The 19,445-nt window shown below is 38.3% G+C and overlaps 1 protein-coding gene across 1 annotated transcript in view; it reads left to right on the top strand.

Moving 5' to 3' along the window:
* Positions 1-19,445, top strand: part of cse1l (CSE1 chromosome segregation 1-like (yeast)) — a 227,024-nt gene that overhangs the window by 142,891 nt on the left and 64,688 nt on the right. Inside the window, exon 5 of the mRNA XM_039734891.1 lies at positions 912-1,057. Within this exon, the coding sequence (XP_039590825.1) occupies positions 912-1,057 (146 nt within the window). The remainder of the gene's footprint in view (positions 1-911; positions 1,058-19,445) is intronic.

Genomic DNA, 19,445 nt, shown 5'->3' with positions numbered 1-19,445 from the left:
TGCATTTGACCAGACGAACCTGATAAAAAATGTAAACCATGGTTGTGGAAATGTTATTGTTTGTGGCTGCTTTGCTGCATCAGTGCCTTGACAGTTCATCATAGCATCCACAATAAATTCCTCATTGTACCTGGGGGTACTTGAGGATAATGTCAGACCATCTTTCAAAAGACTGGATTTCAACTGAAAGTGGACCTTGCAGCCTAACAATGACCCTAAACATATCTCAATCCGTCAAGGCATGGCTGAAAAAGAAAATGAGGGTTTTGTAATGATAAAGTCAGAATGTGAATCACTTTGAGATGCTGTTTGGGGTATTTAAAACAGGCTGTGCATGTAGAACACCACTCAAACAGGTTTAGATGCAATTGACCACTGTATTCTGCTTCACAACATGGAAAGTTTTGATAGTTTCTTGATCAGTTTCCTTGTAAGACTTAGTTCAGACTTCCTATATTTCAATATGAACAGAATTTTTAACAACAAGACATTAAGTTCTAAAGTTAGATATGATCTTTCTCTCTCAGGGCTCAGCATTAAATGGTTTCACATTAGGTGTCACATGGAGATACAGAAAGCATTTCTGCGTTTGCTTTAATGTTGATGATTGATGGCTATATCTTCAAACAAAGTAATACTCCTACTCTTGTTCCTTACCCCCTTCTGTTTCTGTTCTTGTTATCCTGATGTGGCACATGTGCCACTGTTATTTTGTCATGCTGCTGTTCCTCTCCGGCTAAAATGACAGCAGGAACCATAAACCCAAATGTGTAGGTATTTTCTTTTCTTATTAGAACGGCCTCAACATATTGTTTTTTTCTTGATCTGTTTGTTTTGTTCTGTAAAGGGATTAATTACTATTTTGAATATAAATATTTGTATATTAAGGGTATTTCTTTCATTCCTAATAGCTGAGTGATGCCATTAGTATAATTGGGCGGGAAGATTTTCCTCAGAAGTGGCCAGATCTTCTGACTGAAATGGTAACGCGATTTCAGAGTGGTGACTTTCACATCATCAATGGAGTCTTACGGACAGCACATTCACTCTTTAAAAGGTATTTATTCTTTATTATTACTGAATACTGAGATGCAGTTTCTTTTCACACAATGATTAGACCATTATTGTTGAATTGTAGAATGTATTTTTTAATTAATCTCCCACATAATGTAAAGGCTGCAGACCTTGTACTAAGCTGATGGTTCCCTACCTTTGGCAAGACTTGGTACCCCTTAGCTATTCATGCCTTGATAGTAAAATAAAATTTAAAAAAAAATTGTTTCTAGACCTTGTGTTGTGGTCTAGTGGGTTGAAGCTACTTCTAAAAGGTCTTGTAACTGGTCAGAGGACTAACTGACCACAATTTCACACAAGCTTGGTGCAGGGTAAACCTTTCATTGCATACCAAATTCATTTTCTTGAAACCCCAGGAAATTACAGCAGGCTTCAGATTTTTTTTAGTTTTTTTTTTTATGAACATTTTTTAAAGGTAATATCTCAAATTGGTTGATCTGTGTTCAGGTAAGTACATTGCTTAATGGTTATTTTTTTATTTTGTGTGTATGTGTGTTTTTAAGCAGGTGTTGTTAATATGATGTGACTTCCAATAAAATTAAATAATTTTCCTAATTTTATAAAGCCAAACTTTTACTAATGAGCATTCACGGTTTCTTTTACTGTTTATAGAAACTGGAAGTGAAAATAAAATGTCACTTGGATCATTGCGGTGGATCAGTTTTAACCAGAGTATTGCTGCTCCCATCAGATTATCCCTGGCGCAGTCCAGAGTTTATTATAAGCTTAAACTTTCCAGCATTGACTTGAACTTTGTAGAATCATTTTGGGTTCAAAGTAAATGATCAAGGGTAAACAGATTGTCTGAGGCTATCTGCTGACAGTTCAAAAATTTCTCCAAAATATGTTAACAGATATAGTTTGCAAATTTATTTAAAGTGAAATAACCTTGTTTCCTTGGCTTACATTACCCTATTTTAAACGGGACAAATGTAACACATTTTTCAGGAATTCTAATATGTATATAATATACATACAGTATGTGTGTGTATGTGTATATAATATAATATAATATTATATATTGGGGGGAGTGGGGAGGTGGCTAAGTCAGTGTGATCAGGAAGGGGGGGGGTTATTGGGTGTAAATTTTTGTTTATTACGAACATGTTATTCTTAAATTTACATATGCTGGATTTATGTCCAAGTGTCTGTTGATAGCATTCTCATTTAATAGCCAAGATTCAGCCAGCTCTCTGGCACTTTTAGTACTTGCTTTAAATTTTACTTGTACAGGCAGCCCCCAGGTTACGTATGAGAGAGGGGACTGTAGGTTTGTAGTTAAGTTGAATTTCTATGTAAGTCGGAACAGGTACATTATTTTAATACAGTAAATGCTATTGTTGACCGACTGTAACCAAGTGCTCTGCCAATGAATGATGGAGTTTCACCTCTTTCTGACCTTTTTATTATTTCTGCTTTATTTTCAATGGTGATGTTTTTTCTCTTCTTTACTGTATCACCAGCACTTGCATCAGATTTGTGTTTCAGAGACATTCTTGAAGGGTGAAGACAAAAGGTTAAGATGAGCTCTTCTGCACAGCACTGTACAGCCATCACAGCAGGAAGGCACCCGGCCTCAGCACGTCTGATGTATAGGGTGGGCCAGATATAATTATGTGATTTTCATTACGCTATGATTTCTTCAGTTTATTACATAGAAAATCACCCGAAAAATCCCGGACCATCGAGAACTGTGCGAACTGAAGACATGAAGAATCGTCTTCGCGCTGAACTGGAATCGTCTCTGCATAAATCAGTCATCCAGACCATCTGGATCTGCATAATTAGATCTGGGCCACCCTGTACTGACACAAGACAACTTCCTGCTGTGCGTAACAATACAAGCAGGCTTGCTATTGGGAATAAATGGGGGCAGCGACGGGCGGTTCCTCACCAGCCCACCTCAGTCGCCTCCACTACAGCATGCTGCCTGCGTCTGTAACACCACTGCCCCCAGTCAACACTCAGCCATTCGAGGCACACTACAATGGTACCCCCTGCCGCCCCGTTCGCCCTTAGTGGCCTCCGTTAAGGCAAAACCGGGTCACTGCTTGCAGCATTACCAGCCGCCCACCTAGAACGAATGGGGCAGCCGTGTGTGGTGGGCAGGCAGTGAAACAGATTGCTGCCGGGAGCCGGCCAAGGGACACTACACTGCGCGAGCAGCAAAATCGCCTCCGTCCAGCCACCGTTTGCAGCGTCCCCAGACCGAAGATGACGGAGCGGCAGTTACTGAGGCGCATGTGTTGCAGCTGTGGCCCTGTTCGTTTGTCATAGGTCGAATGTCCATAACCTGGGGACCATCTGTACTTTGTCCCAGTTAAATGTACGTCCAGTTGAATTAGTGTGCGTATAGATCAATCAATAATAAATAAATAAATAAAAAAAATATATATATATATATATATATATATATATATATATATATATATATATATATATATATATATATATATATATATATATATATATTTCAAGTTCAAAAAATAAACATTTTTGTTATGAACCGGTATACCGCCCAGCACTACTCTTACTGCAGTAACTAAAGTGCTTTCTGCATTCAGCTGATTTGCTGGGAGACTTGTCGGCTTTAAGCTTTTACCACCTGCTGGACAATTGACTTTGTCCTGTTTTTTACTTCTCTACATCAGATGTCTGCTTTTATTTCATCTTAAATTTACTGACAAGTTTGATTTGTTTTTCAGCTGTTCCTTTCTAGTGCTTGTAAAACACAATGAGCCTCTGCCCGCTGCTTTTCTTGTGTAGTGCTGGTCGATATTGACAAAATTCAATATCACGATATTTACCTAATATATCACAATATTACAATATTTATTGAAATAAATGTTAATAAAGATAACACTGTACATTAAAAGCATCAGTACTCTATAACAAAATGTGTATTGTAAACTTTCACAGTATTTCAAATTATAAGCAGATGATAAAGCTATTTCCAAAAAGATTATTTGCTTTTATTTACTTTATTATAAACTGTTCTTTTAAAACAATATTAATATTTGCAGACTTGCAATAAAGCATTCACCAAATGACATTATAATGGCATGACATACGGATCATTTCTTTTATTTATTCAGTACTAGCAAAATACCCGCGCTTCGCAGCGGAGAAGTAGTGTGTTAAAGAAGTAATGAAAAACAAAAAGGAAACATTTTGAAAATAACGTAACATGATTGTCAATGTAATTGTTTTGTCACTGCTGTGAGTGACGAGTGTTGCTGTCACACATATATATATCCTCTTTAATAAAACACACCCCTGTGTGCGTCCAGGTGTCCGTGTGTGTGTCTTCTGGTGAAGTGAGCATGTGCGGGCCGCGCCGCACATTGTACCATGTCCCGCCCATGTGCTCGGGACGTGGACGCACACACACTGGAAGCTGGGCGCGCAGTGAATGGCCTAGCCGCTGCGCACGATAAGCAAATAAAGCACACACACTGGAAGCTGGGCACACAGTGAATGGCCTTGCCACGGCAGCGCATGATAAGATATAAAGGACACCATTGCTGGGCAGAGTGCTGATTGGGTAGTCGTGGCAGCGCACATAAAATCCGTTGTTGGGGAGACGCCACACAAAATAATCAGTTGCATGCCCCCACAGATTAAAATACTTGCTGGGGAACTGCACAGTACTTGCTGGGGAGATGCCACAGGCACGATTATAAGCAGCACATCACACATTACATCAATTGCTGGGGCCACTCTGCTGATTGCCCACTGTTGTGACAGAAAATTAAAGTCATATTACAGACATCAAAGGTACTGTCAGAGGAAATTACAGACATTTTATGGAAATACAAACCAGTATTACTGCGAGAGAAAATTAAAGACATATTAAAGGATGCATATTACAGCCACATACAAGCCAGTATTACTGTAGGAGAAAATATTCTGGAAGTATCTACTAACAACATGCCACCCAAAAAAAGGACACATCAAGCAGGACAAAAGACACAGACAATCAAATCCTATATAAGCAACATCTGGAAGAACGGTCGGCTCAACAAGTAAATATCAACAAAAGCAACGCTGAAAGACAAAGAAAAATACGAGCAAATAGATCGATTAAAGAGAAAGAAAATGACTGTCAGAAAAACGCTAAAAGAGAGAGACTCAGAAGAGCAAACCTTAGAAAAGTTTGGCATTTACTTGCCAGAACCAGTATTCAGCCATGGTCAGTTACTGTATATGTTGCATTATCAAGAGTTAGAAGTTTTCCAGATGTTGTTATCAAGGTTGTAGAGATTCCGGAACAAGGCAAACTGTTGCCAAACTCAGACAGAATATTTATAAGAAATGTTGTCTATAATGAAATTGTACAGAAAAATTTCATGAGGTAAAAAAATTGAAAATTTTACCTAAATATCATCTTCAGATATTGTCTTACAGATTGTTACAAAGTTTTACACTAAGGCAATATTAATTATACTTACTGTATTGTCATGTACGTTTCTATTTTATTTTTATTATTATTTTACTTTAAGCTTCTTGAAAAAATATTTTTGACAAAAAAAAAAAATTAAGACAACAAACAGAATGAGGTCAAGGTCCCTTGCCATTTAATATAGACTGTTCCTACTAATGTTTATGCACTACTGTTCTAGCGTCCGTTATTGTAACGGGCTTAATGTGTAGTATACACACACACACACACACACATATAAACATATATATATATATATATATATATATATATATATATATATATATATATATATATATATAGGGGCAGTAGTGCTCCTTGAACCCTCAGGTACCACGCCAAACACCTGGTAAAATTGCCACAATAATTATATTTATTATAATAATGTGCACCAAGCACCCTCCACTCCACACTATTCATAAATCAATAACAATAATAAATCAATAATAATCCTCCACTCCCAGACGCGTTGCCCTCCTACCACCCAGCTCAGTGTCTGGGAGTTCCCAGAGTCCTTTTATTCCTCCTGACCCGAAATCTTTCTGCCCAACAGTTCCACAAGTCCTTACTCCTTCGGGTCAGGGTAAACAGTACTTTTCTTCACCCCGGAAGCCCGTCGCTCTTCCTGTGACGAACTTCCGGGTCATGGTGCCCAAATGAGTCCATTGGCCTCCTGACAGCGACTCCCAGTGGCCCCCAAGGTATCCAGCAGGGCTGTGTATAAAACCTACATAGTCCATGAGGCCCTACTGGAATTCGGGGCCCGTATATGCTCTCGGGAGAGCTCCTCCTAGCGGCCAGGGGGTGAGGGCTGGAGTAAAATGCCGGCAATCCAGCTATATATATATATATATATATATATATATATATATATATATATATATATATATATATATATATATATATATATATATATATATATATAATATACACACACACACACATATATACATACATTATTTGTACAAAATCTTAATTTATTTATCCATTCCTAAATAATTAAATGGGCAGGCTATTTCGTATCAGTGCAATACGCTGTTTGTTAAAACGGATGTCTCCCGCTCTTACATGCAAGTCTGCGTGGATATTATGAACTATCGTATCTGTTCAAGCTCTATTTAAATTTTAAATAGAAGGAATTTTTATTTAGTCAACAAAAATGTCTTTGGTAGGAATGTAAGTTAAATGTAGGCATCATTGCATATGTTTTTCTTCACCATACAAATGTAAAGAGTAAATTCGCCTTACATTCCAACCAAAGATATTTGTGTCGACTAAATAGAACTTGAAAAGATATATTTTTTTGAATGTGATCGCGCAATTCAGATCGAGTTGACTCGCACCAACGCATCGAGCCCGCGTGCTATTGTGGTTTCGCCTGCGTGCCTCAATAAGTCACCCTCCCCTCGCTCTTACTTTTTTACCGTTCATCTAATGAATACACGGAGTATGGCTTTACCAAAACAATCAATGATGGCGAATAATGTATCCATTATTCATAAAGCTTCAATTGGTGATCTGTCTTTCTGCGTTAACCACATATTTTTCATACGCCTCAAACCAAGGGGATGAGGGTAAAATGAATCTAGGCAGCGTACATACTCCGTGCACCCCCTCTCGGGAATCGAACCTCGGACGTCTGCGCTTGAGGCGAAGCCTCTACCATTGCACCATGGAGTGTGGTTTGTCTATTTGAGAGTATGTAGCTCGGGATATATATATATATATATGTATACAGTCATGTGAAAACATTAGGACACCCTTTGAAAGCATGTGGTTTTTTGTAACATTTTTAATAAATGGTTATTTCATCTCCGTTTCAACAATACAGAGAGATTAAAGTAATCCAACTAAACAAAGAAAACTGAAGAAAAGTCTTTTCAAGATATTCTGTAAATGTCATTCTACAAAATGCCTATTCTAACTGAGGAAAAGATAGGACACCCTTGCCCCTAATAGCGAGTGTTACCTCCTTTGGCTGAAATAACTGCAGTGAGACGGTTCTTGTAGCCATCTACCAGTCTTCGACATCGGTCTGAGGAAATTTTACCCCACTCCTCAATGCAGAACTTTTTCAGCTGTGAGATGTTTGAGGGGTTTCTGCACGCATACAGCCCTTTTCAAGTCACCCCACAGCATCTCAATGGGATTCAAATCTGGACTTTGACTTGGCCATTCCAGGACTCTCCATTTCTTCTTTTTCAGCCAATCTTTGGTTGATTTACTAGTATGTTTTGGGTCATTGTCATGTTGCATGGTCCAGTTCCGCTTCAGCTTTAATTTTCTAACTGATGGTCTCACATGTTCTTCAAGCACCTTCTGATACACAGTAGAATTCATCGTGGATTCTATGATGGTGAGCTGACCAGGTCCTGCTGCAGCAAAGCAGCCCCAAACCATGACACTTCCACCTCCATGCTTCACAGTTGGTATGAGGTTCTTTTCTTGGAATGCTGTGTTTGGTTTACGCCAAACATGTCCTCTGCTGTTGTGTCCAAATAATTCAATTTTGGACTCATCTGTCCAAAGAACATTATTCCAGAAGTCCTGGTCTTTGTCAACTTTATCTCTGGCAAATGTCAGTCTGGCCTCGATGTTTCTCTTGGAAAGCAAAGGTTTCCTCCTTGCACACCTCCCATGCAAGTTAAACTTGTACAGTCTCTTTCTGATTGTAGAGGCATGTACTTCTACATCAACAGTAGCCAGAGCCTGCTGTAGTTCTCGAGATGACACTTTAGGGTTTTGGAGACCTCTTTAGCATCTTGCGGTCTGCTCTTGGGGTGAACTTGCTGGGGCGACCAGTCCTGGGCATGTTGGCAGTTGTTTTGAAAGCCCTCCACTTGTAGACTATCTTCCGGACAGTGGAATGGCTGATTTCAAAATCTTTGAGATCTTTTAAATCCCTTCCCAGACTCATAGGCTGCTACAATCTTTTTCTGAAGTCCTCTGACAGCTCTGTTGTTCTCACCATGGTGCTCACTCTCACTTCAACAGTCAGGAGCACACCAAACTAAATGTCTGAGGTTTAAATAGGGCAAGCCTCATTCAACATGCAGAGTAACGATCTACTAATTATGTGCACCTGGTGTGATATACCTGTGTGAGATCTGAGCCAATTTAAGAGGGAATACATGTGAGGGTGTCCTATCTTTTCCTCAGTTAGAATAGGCATTTTTGTAGAATGACATTTACAGAAGATCTTGAAAAGACTTTTCTTCAGTTTTCTTTGTTTAGTTGGATTACTTTAATCTCTGTATTGTTGAAACGGAGATGAAATAACCATTTATTAAAAATGTTACAAAAACCACATGCTTTCAAAGGGTGTCCTAATGTTTTCACATGACTGTATATATATATATATATATATATGTATATATATATATAATATGTATACTAGCAGAATATCAGCGAAAGGAGAAGTAGTGTGTTAAAGAAGTTATGAAAAGAAAAGCAAACATTTTAAAAATAACGTAAGATGATTGTTAATGTAATTGTTTTGTCATTGATATGAGTGTTGCTGGCATATATATATATACACATACATACATACATATATATACATATACATATATACACACATACATATATATACATATACATATATACACATACTGTATATACACACACATAAATATATATACATACTGTATATACAACATATACATATCTACATATATACTGTATATACACATATATATACAAATCTACATATATATATCTACATATATATATATATTAGGTGGGACTCGATTAAAAAATTAATCCAATTAATTAGAGGCTGTGTAAGAATTAATCTTGATTAATCGTATGTAATCGCACATGTAAATTTGCCCCAAATCGCAAATGTTTTTTTTTATTTAAAACGGTTTTAGTGGGCGACAGAATCAAATAATAGACATGGACATGAATATTGTAAACTGAAGCTGTTTTAATTTCTGAAAAAAAAGCCTTTAAACTGCATTTGAATTCAAAACAGAAAAAAAATATCATCCCTGGTTAAAATTGGGCAGACTTAAAAATAAAGTGGTAGTTTAAGTACTTTAAGTACATTTTCAGAATAGTATTGTCTTTAAATAATAATAACCAAAATTTCACCATAAAGTGCAGTTTTTCTTCTTAAAAAATAAGTCAGAAACATAAAAGGTAATTTGACCAGCTTACTCTTTAAACTCTGAGTAACATTAGCCAAAATTATTTTGTACATTAGGCTAAAACAGTGTGATCATTGAACATTTTGTAATTAGATGTATTTAGAATTACTAACGGTCACGGAAGTCCAATGATCCCCAGTAAGAGCCACAAAGTCCGCTTTCTGTAATGCATCTAATTTTGCTTGCTTTTCAGTGTGCACAAAACCATGCTTTTATCAAGGCTTCGCTGGAAGTCGAAATGATCAGTCGAGGAACACGCTTTATTCCGACTCTAACATTTTTGTAGCTGTGATGTGTGCATCAGTGTAATGGATGTACCAGGAAATCATGCATTGACAAAAGTTCCCGCTTGCTTGGAATTGAAAGTGTGATTAAATGCGTTATTTTTAAGCTATGGAGTACATGCATCAAGCTTCTCAGCTGTGCTTGTGCTAAGAAAGGAAAATTTTAAAAATAACGTAACATGATTCTGCGTTAACCTAATATTTTTCATACGTCCCAAACCAAGGAGATGCTGAAGGTAAAATGAATCGGGTAGCCAGCATACATAGTCAGTACATCCCTCTCGGGAATCGAACCTCGAATGTCGGTTAGAGGCTTAAGACTCTACAAATGCGCCACAGCGTGTGGCTTGTCTATGCTAAAGTATGTATTGTAGATCGGGTATATATATACATTTATATATATACCCGTATCGCAGTGGAGAAGTAGAAGTTATGAAAAGAAAAGGGAACATTTTAAAAATAACGTAACATGATTGTCAATATACAGTAATTGTTTTGTGAGTGTTATTGAATGTTGCTGTCATCAAGGATTTGATTATCATTATTTCTTTCAATCAGGCTCGTATTTGTAGGATGTGTTCAAGTTACATTCCGTGTTTGTCAATCGCTGTAAAGATAAGAGGTTTCATTCATCGATTAGTTCCTTACTGCATCAATAAACAGCTCGCCTTCCTTTTTATCTGTGATGTGACAAACTGCATGCACGGGTTTTTTTACACTGTCTTTTTAGCAGGACATTCACTTTTTCCACCGCGGTGCTCCGCAGTAGCTGCACTTATGAATATGATTCTATGTATAAGACATATTTTTTGCTGCCTTCTCAATTGTGTAACGGTTTTGTTCAGCACTCTTTGGAACTGTTGCTTTTGTCTTGCACTGCGCCAGTTCACGGAGCTTGGTGTTCTTGCATCGAAGGTTCCCAGCTGTACTGGTGCCATCTGTAATGTCAGCTAAGACCCGCACTTAAAAGTTTTCTCGCAGTTTCAATGAGTTTGTGCCAAACACCACCCTGACCATCTCATCTTCCTCTGCATAAGCACAGTCCTTCGTGAATATTTACCGCAGTGTTTGTATTGGATGCCGCTGATGACGGCCTTATATGGGCAGGCACTAAATTACAAACGCTAGTGCTGAACTTAATTTAATATAAACTTACGGTTCTGCTTTGTTTCCGCAGTAGCTGTACTTATGAATATGCTTGTATGCATCATTTGCTTCATAATGTTTTTCTGCCTTCTCAATTGTGAAATGGCGTTTTGTGCTGATCGCTGTTTGGAGTTCTTCCTTGTGCTCTACGTACTTACGTAGGAGGCGTGATGATGTCGCACCAAACTCCGCCCCCCGCGGCCATCTCCAACTCAAGACTCCATTACATTATATGGGGAAAAATAGCTTCCAGTTATGACCCTTATGCGTAGAATTTCGAAATGAAACCTGCCCAACTTTTGTAAGTAAGCTGTAAGGAATAAGCCTGCCAAATTTCAGCCTTCTACCTACACGGGAAGTTGGAGAATTAGTGATGAGTCAGTGAGTGAGTGAGGGCTTTGCCTTTTATTAGTATAGATATATATATATATCTTCGCAGCGGAGAAAAAGTGTGTTAAAGAAGTTATGAAAAAGAAAAAGGAACATTTTAAAAATAACGTAACATGATTGTCAATATACAGTAATTGTTTTGTGAGTGTTATGAGTGTTGCTGTCATCAAGGATTTGATTATCATTATTTCTTTCAATCAGGTTTGTATTTGGGTTAGGATGTGTTGTGTTCAAGTTACATTCCATGTTTGTCAATCGTTGTAAAGATAACTGGTTTCATTCATCGATTCGTTTCTTACTGCATCAATAAACAGCTCGTCTTCCTCTTTATCTGAGACGTGACACACTGCATGCATGGGATTTTTTTTTTTTTAACACTGTCTTGAATTTTTCTACCGTGTGCTTTGTTTCCGCAGTAGCTGCACTTATGAAGCGTGTGATACATACAAGCATATTCATATTTTTTGCTGCCTTCTCAATTGTGTAATTCGGTTTTTGTTAAACACTCTTTGGATCTGTTGCTTTTTGTCTGTGCACTGCGTCAGTTCACGTGAGCCGTGTACATGCATCGAAGGTTCCCAGCTGTGCTGGTGCCATCTCGTGCGATGTCCACGGCTGTATTTAATGTTAGTTAAGACCCAGCACTTAAGTTTCTCTCACAGCTTCGCTGAGTTTGTGCCAAACACCACCCTGACCATCTCATCTTCCTCTGCATAAGCACAGTCCTTCACCAATATTTAGCGGCAGTGTTTCTATTGGATTGCCGCTGATGGATGGCCTTATATGGGCAGGCACTAAATTACGTGGGAGGCGTAACTCCGCCTCTCACGGACATCGAGCTGAAGTCTATTATAGTATATGTACGAAAAAATAGGTTCCAGTTATGACCATTACGCGTAAAAGTTTGAAATGAAACCTGCCCAACTTTTGTAAGTAAGCTGTAAGGAATGAGCCTGCCAAATTTCAGCCTTCTACCTACACGGGATGTTGGAGAATTAGTGATGAGTGAGTGAGTAAGTGAGTGAGAGCTTTGCCTTTTATTAGTATAGATTCCAAGCACTGTCATGTGTTATGGGACACAACGACAAGCTTATCTACATTCTTGGGCTTGAGTGACACTCTATGCCAAGTAACAATGTTTCCACCAGTGCTAAATTCTCTTTCAGATGGGTCACTAGTTGCAGGAATATATGAACATTTCTTTGTAAGGTGAAACTCCAAGTAATTTTTTTTTTTTTAATTTGTTTTCCACCATTGTAGAGGATCACACTCACTGTCTACATCAGCCATTTACAGACCATTTTGCAGCTCTTTCTCAGTTTCATGTCTTGTGACGAGCAATTTCTAAGCTGTTTGGGGCTTTCTGAAACATGCTATGCATGGGTAATTCCATGTCAAATCATCACAACTTTTGGACCTCATCATCACATATTTTAATGACATTTATCGTGTCTTGGATCAGTATTAAGGGGTATTTAAGCTAATAGCTTGATCTTATGACTTTGGATAGATCTCCTTAAATTTAAGTTGTAGAGAAATGGTTTCCATATTTTCAAGCTCTTTTTCAGCTCTATATTTTGCATAAATACTATGCTATCCCCAAAAAGAAAAATGAAAATCTCCCAACCTACCAGTGATATTAGTAAAAAAAAATTGAATAGCTAAAAAATGTTTTAAAATTGGTCAGTTTTTAACTAAAGAGAGCGTATGTCATGAACTTCTCTTTGGGTCATTGCTGAGATATCATTACTTATCTGAAGTGTGGATCAAAACTGCAATTCCTTACAATGCTGTTGAATAGCAGTAAGTGTGGAAACTAAGACTAAAGCCAGCACTAGCAGTGAAAATAGAATTTTAATTTAAATAAAAATAAAAGACATAGTGAAAATGTATGTCTGTTTCATCAAAGACAATACAGGTACTCGTCGACATACGAACTATGCAAGTTACGACTAGTCGACTTTACGACTCATTCGACAGTTTCCCCCACCAGCTGTTGGCTGCGCCTGTTTCCCGCAGTCCCAAGTCTCGCTACGCAGCAGTAATAATATTCGCAGAAGTGTTGCCCCATGTGTGTTTGTGTCTTGTTGTTTTGGCAGTTTACAATAATATACCCCTAACATGTCTACCAAGAGGAAATTGTCTCTGTCCACTCCTCAGCCTGCTAAAAAGGAAAGAAAGGCCATTAATCTAGTCACCAAAATGATGATGATAAAACAGTATGAAGAAGGAAAGAAAGTGAATGCGATCACATGTAATATGAAGTTATCACATTCTACTGTGTCGACTATTTTAAAGGAGAAAAATAGAATTTATGAAACTGTGAAAGGTTCTGCAGCGTATTGCACAGATACGAAATAGCCTGCCCATTTAATTATTTAGGAATGGATAGATAAATTAAGATTTTGTACAAAAAATGTTTTTGTTGCGAGCACCCCCAATCGGGAAGTGCTGCTTTTAAAGGAACGCACCGGAGAAGACACATTTCGTCCTTATTGCGAAATTTATAAAGAGAAAAAAAAAATTCAGACGAAGCTCACTATGTTTATGAAAAGAGCAACTCCTCCCATCACCCCGTCCGCAGCCTCCCCTGATGAAGGCGATATCGACAACCCGCAGCCAAACACCAGTGGTGCCAGAAATTAAATGTACAGTATTTACTTTTCCACATATTAAACCAATTGTACTGTAGTATGTTGTGTTTGACTTAGAAAGTAAGAAAATGTAAATAAAATATTACTTTAAGATGATTACAATATCATTACCCAGACTAATATTCTTACCTTTATTTAACATAGGCCGACTTACGTCCAGATCAACTTACAACCAGTCAGTCGGAACCAATTTCGGTCGTAAGTCGACAAGTACCTATACCTTTATCTCCACCAGGTAATTGTTAGCATCTGCTATTCACTAATTACATCTGACCAATTTGCATACCTTTCTCCCCTCTCATCAATGCAGAGTGGAGCATTGGCATTTATTAGGTAGATTAACACATACACACATAGTTAAGTACCTCCTTCCATGTGCTCCTGGGGCCTCATGTATAAACGGTGCGTACGCACAGAAATGTTGCATAAGAACATTTCCACGTTCAAATCACGATGTATAAAACCTAAACTCGTAAAGTTACTCACATTTCCACGGTACGTCATACCCTGTCGTATGCAAGTTCTCCGCTCGGTTTTGCAGACTGGCGGCGCCCAGCGTCAAACAGTGCTACTGTTCCTGTGTGGTTACCGTTTCTTTCTTAGATCCACATTCCTGACGCGGCTTTATAAATACACTGAAATTAACTGCATATTGTTTATTCGTGTAATGCATCTGATTGTAATTAACCTGTAACAATATAATGGTCCAGGGAATAGCCATAGTATTCCAAATACCATAACTGCTCTAGCGTTGTTACTCTCACTGCACCTTCTTTTTCTTCTTTCAGCTGCTCCCATTAAGGGTTGCCACAGCGGATCATCTGTTTCCATATTGCTCTCACTGCACCACTCGGAGTATTTTTATCACTGTATCTGAGTGGAGAATCACTGCAGCAGCTGATCAGAAAGAGAATTATCGGTATACAGCATCAAGCCCACGTTACCTCAGCCACGAAAAAACGATTCAAAGCCTTTCCTGTACGGACCTCGCGGTTCAGAAACCGTTTCATCCCAAGAACTATAAACGCACTCAATCAATTGCTCTTTGGAGAACTGTTTGTACTTATAAGTACAATTACCCCACTGTAAACTTGCACTACAGTTATAATATTGTACAACCTGCGCCACTTTATAAAGCGCGTATTTACATATGATGACGATTTCATTTTTAAGATGAAATGCAGCAAAATATGTTGATTATATTATACAGGTAAAACTTTAACTTCATTTAAATATTCTCTATTGTTAATAATTAAACATGAGAGGACACGGTGCCGCATCGCTAGCAAGTTCACGTATTGTTCCTGCCTCGCGCTGTATATTTGCTGAGGCTGGTGTGACCCTGGAAGGATAGACGGATAGAATAATTAAACACGTACTATGAAGATATTTCAATGTTCCTTAAAAAACGTTTTGAAGAATTGTCGTTGTAAGCTTACAGATGGCTTAACGTCTATTACAGAGCTGATTGTGTGGCGATTGGATATTTGGAGAAAGAAAAGTAAGGACAGGAATTGGAGGTTAGTATGTTTAAAAGAGACCGTACTTCTACAATAAATCATTTCATTGAAGGTCGCGCATGGTGCAGCAGCATCTTGTGTGAGACATGAACAATCACTGCGCCACAATGTTCCCATCTTTAATAACATGCTTTCATTCCAATCATCAAGAAAATGATATCACGTATACATCTTAGTATTTTAATTATTCAGAGAGCTGTAATATTATGAATGCAATGAATTCTGTGTCCTGTCGGAGAAAGACAAAGAACGGAAGCACGTAGTGATTCACACACACACAGCACATAGAAGATCAAATACAAAACAAAGCATTTAACATGCTACTTTAGTTACGATGGGAACGGGCAGTAGTTTTGACATGAAACAGTAGCATAGATGTGTCAAATGACATTAATGAAACTTCTGTTCAGTTTCATTTTAGCATGATGTACGAACGTTTTTCCTGGCCGACAAAAAATATTTGTTTTGAAAATTTTTTTACCTGTATTATAATCACTCGTGGTAATTTGTCATTTTGGGGATAGCATAGTATTTACACAAAATACAGAATTTGAAAATAGCTTTAAAACAATATGGGAATCATTTCTGTGCAACTTTTATTTAGGGTGATATAGCCACTCAAAGTCATAAATCCCCAACCCCAAATAAGCTCAAACTTTGTTCGAATAAATCTCCCTCAATGTTGATGTGAAATTTCAGTTCCATGTGTTACTCAATGTCAATTTATTTATATAGCTCATTTAAAACAACATAGGAATGCTGTGGCCAAAGTGCTTTACAATAATAGAATAAAAGAAAACAAACAACATAAATAACATCAATAGAAATAAAATATATGAACATAAATAAAATAATAAATAGAAGTAATGTTATATAATCACAACTACCAAAATACTCGCGCTTCGCAGCGGTGAAGTTCTGCCTTAAAATTTTAATTAAGAAGAAAATTAAACCTTTTTAAACTGAGGGAAAATATACCAATAATTATTTAAGGATCTCTTTGTATACCACATTGTGAGTTCGGCCCTCCGGCTGTGATATGACCAAGCTTTGCGCTGAGCTTACTCTTGAGCCTGCTACGTACAGTTGGCCATGTGAACAGTAATCTTGTTTCAAATGTTACAGCTTGGATTGCTGCTGTCATAATCGGTTTGAGTTTCATTGTTTGTTTCAATTACGACAGTATTTGTAGGACTTGTGTTGAAGAGACATTCGGCATCTGTCAAGCGTTGTAAGTATACAACCGGTTTCATCGATAACTTCACATCCAGCTTTTGAGAGTTTAAACATTCATAAACATCAAAGTGTCCACTACTGAAATCGTCACCTGTGAATCTAAGATGTTTAAGAGGCATTGGCGGTTGTCGAAAGGTGTAAAATATTTGGCCATTTCGGTACACTTGAAAGCGACAACTGAACAATTCAGCGGCAGCCATCAACTCACATGCAGAACCATAGGTGAAGGGCTTAAGCATTTCACTCTTCTAGTGCTCCTGTGTAGTATAATTATCTCCTGTACCATCATCAGTCCACACCTTGAACCTGTCCCCGTCATTCAATACATAAGACACAATGTTCCTCCGGATATCAAGAGTGAGCCTGATTTGGCCGTGCAATATGTAACAAAGAGAATGGAAAAGGTAGGTGGAATCTCTGGGCATGGAAACCACTCGGCAAATGACAGTTCTTTGATCGATGGTGATCACCTCGATAGACCTGTTAATGGGGGTACGGTTGGAATGATAAAGGAAATGGGTATCTGATCAATGTAAAGTAAGTCTAAGATACCTACACAATAACTATAATCGTAATAAATGAACAATAAAACAGAGGAGAAGCAGTGGATTAAATAAAAAGGCTGTAGTTATCAGCAGGGAGACGTGAATCCCGTGGCAAAGCAAGGAAGGGAATGTAGAGACTGAAGCGACGGACAGCCTTATATAGGCAGGCAGCCAACAACGTGGGAGGCGTTGGGATGGGGACCCAACGCCGCCTCACACGGTGACTGAGCTGCAGGCTATGGACGTATATATGTACGTAAGTAGGATTCGGTTAGCGTTGGGAACCCGTGTACCAAATTTCTTGAAGATGGGCCCATATGTAACAAAGACCATTGAAAAGTTCAATATGAGGGCCGACGGTGGCATCATACCACTGACATAAGTACGTACATTGGTTTTGGTTAGCGCCGGGAAGCCACCTACCAGATTTCGTGAAGATGGGGGCATAAATAAGAAAGTTCAACATGGCGGACGTTGCCGACCGTTACGTGTAGAATTTCGAAATGAAACCTGCCCAACCTTTGCAAGTAAGCTGTAAGGAATAAGCCTGCCAAATTTCAGCCTTCTACCTACACGGGAAGTTGGAGAATTAGTGATGAGTGAGTGAGTGAGTGAGTGAGGGCTTTGCCTTTTATTAGTATAGATGAGGAAACCATCAATATTATTGAAGGTCATGGAATGCAAGTCAATAGAAATGAGTCTTTAATCTTGTTTTGAACAGTTCAATTGTAGACGTTTCCTTTATATGATGAGGTAGAGAGTTCCACAGGTGAGGAGCAGCAGCTGCAAAAGCCCTGTGCCCCTTGGTTTTACTCTTGGTCCGAGGGACAACAAGAGACAATTGACCAGAAGATCTAAGCACTCTGGATGGCTGGTGTAAAACACACAATTCAGATAAATAGGCAGGAGCAAGCCCATGTAAAGATTTAAAAACTAACAAGATTTTAAAGTCAATTCGAAAACTGACTGGCAGCCAGTGTAAAGAAGCTAAAATTGGAGAAACCGAGTCATACTTTCTTGCCCCAACTAGAAAGCAAGCGGCAGCATTCTGGGCCAGCTGTAACCTGTGTATCGAGGATTTGCTAATCCCAGAATATAGCGAGCTGCAGTAATCAAGGTGAGAAAAATTCAAAGCATGAGTAGCTTTCTTAAGATGCCTAGGAGATAAAACACATAAAAGGCTTGATCTTTCTAACAGACGAAGCTGGCAAAAGCAACTCTTCAGAATTTACTTGTTTCTTAAAAGAGAAGTTACTGTCAACGATAACACCTAGACTGCAGACTTGAGGTTTGTAAAAGACAGAGAAAGAGCCGAGAAGTCCAAGACCAATTTGTGCTTTAGCTGATGGACCCACTATAAGCACCTCCGTTTTATTTTGATTCAGATCAAGAAAATTATTAGCCATCTTAGTTCAGAAAGACAGTTGTGGAATTGATTTGTTGCAGTGTTGCAGACAGGAATATAAATGTGTGTATCATCAGCATAGTAGTGAAAAGAAATGTTACATTTCCTAAAAATAGCTCCAATAGGATGAAGATATATATTGTAGAGAATAAAATAGGACCCAAAATGGATCTCTGAGGAACACTATTTAAGAGGAGCAGTAGACAAAAAAGAGGAATTTAAAGTCACTGAAAAGTGTCTACCAGTTAAATATGACCTGAACCAGTTAAGACAAGCCCCTTTAAGCTCAACAAGATGTTCAAGCCGCAACAGCACTATCTCATGGTCAATAGTTTCAAAGGCAGCGGACAGGTCAAGGAGGAGAAGGACTGCAGCGTCAACCGAGTCAGTAATAATAGAGATGTCATTGAATACTTTGAAGTGGGCCGCTTCAACACCATGAAAACGCCTAAAGCCAGACTTATAAGGCCAAATCAGCTTGATAACTATCAAGTTTTTAGTGGTATGTTGATGAACAATTGAGGATAGTATTTACCAAGTTTTAACAAAAGTCTTAATGTATGCCCATTTAAGAGATCGTTAGTTCGATAATGTATGAA

Source organism: Polypterus senegalus, chromosome 14 (assembly GCF_016835505.1).
Source record: "Polypterus senegalus isolate Bchr_013 chromosome 14, ASM1683550v1, whole genome shotgun sequence".
NCBI lineage: Eukaryota > Metazoa > Chordata > Cladistia > Polypteriformes > Polypteridae > Polypterus > Polypterus senegalus.
This window is presented reverse-complemented; position numbering and strand designations above follow the sequence as displayed.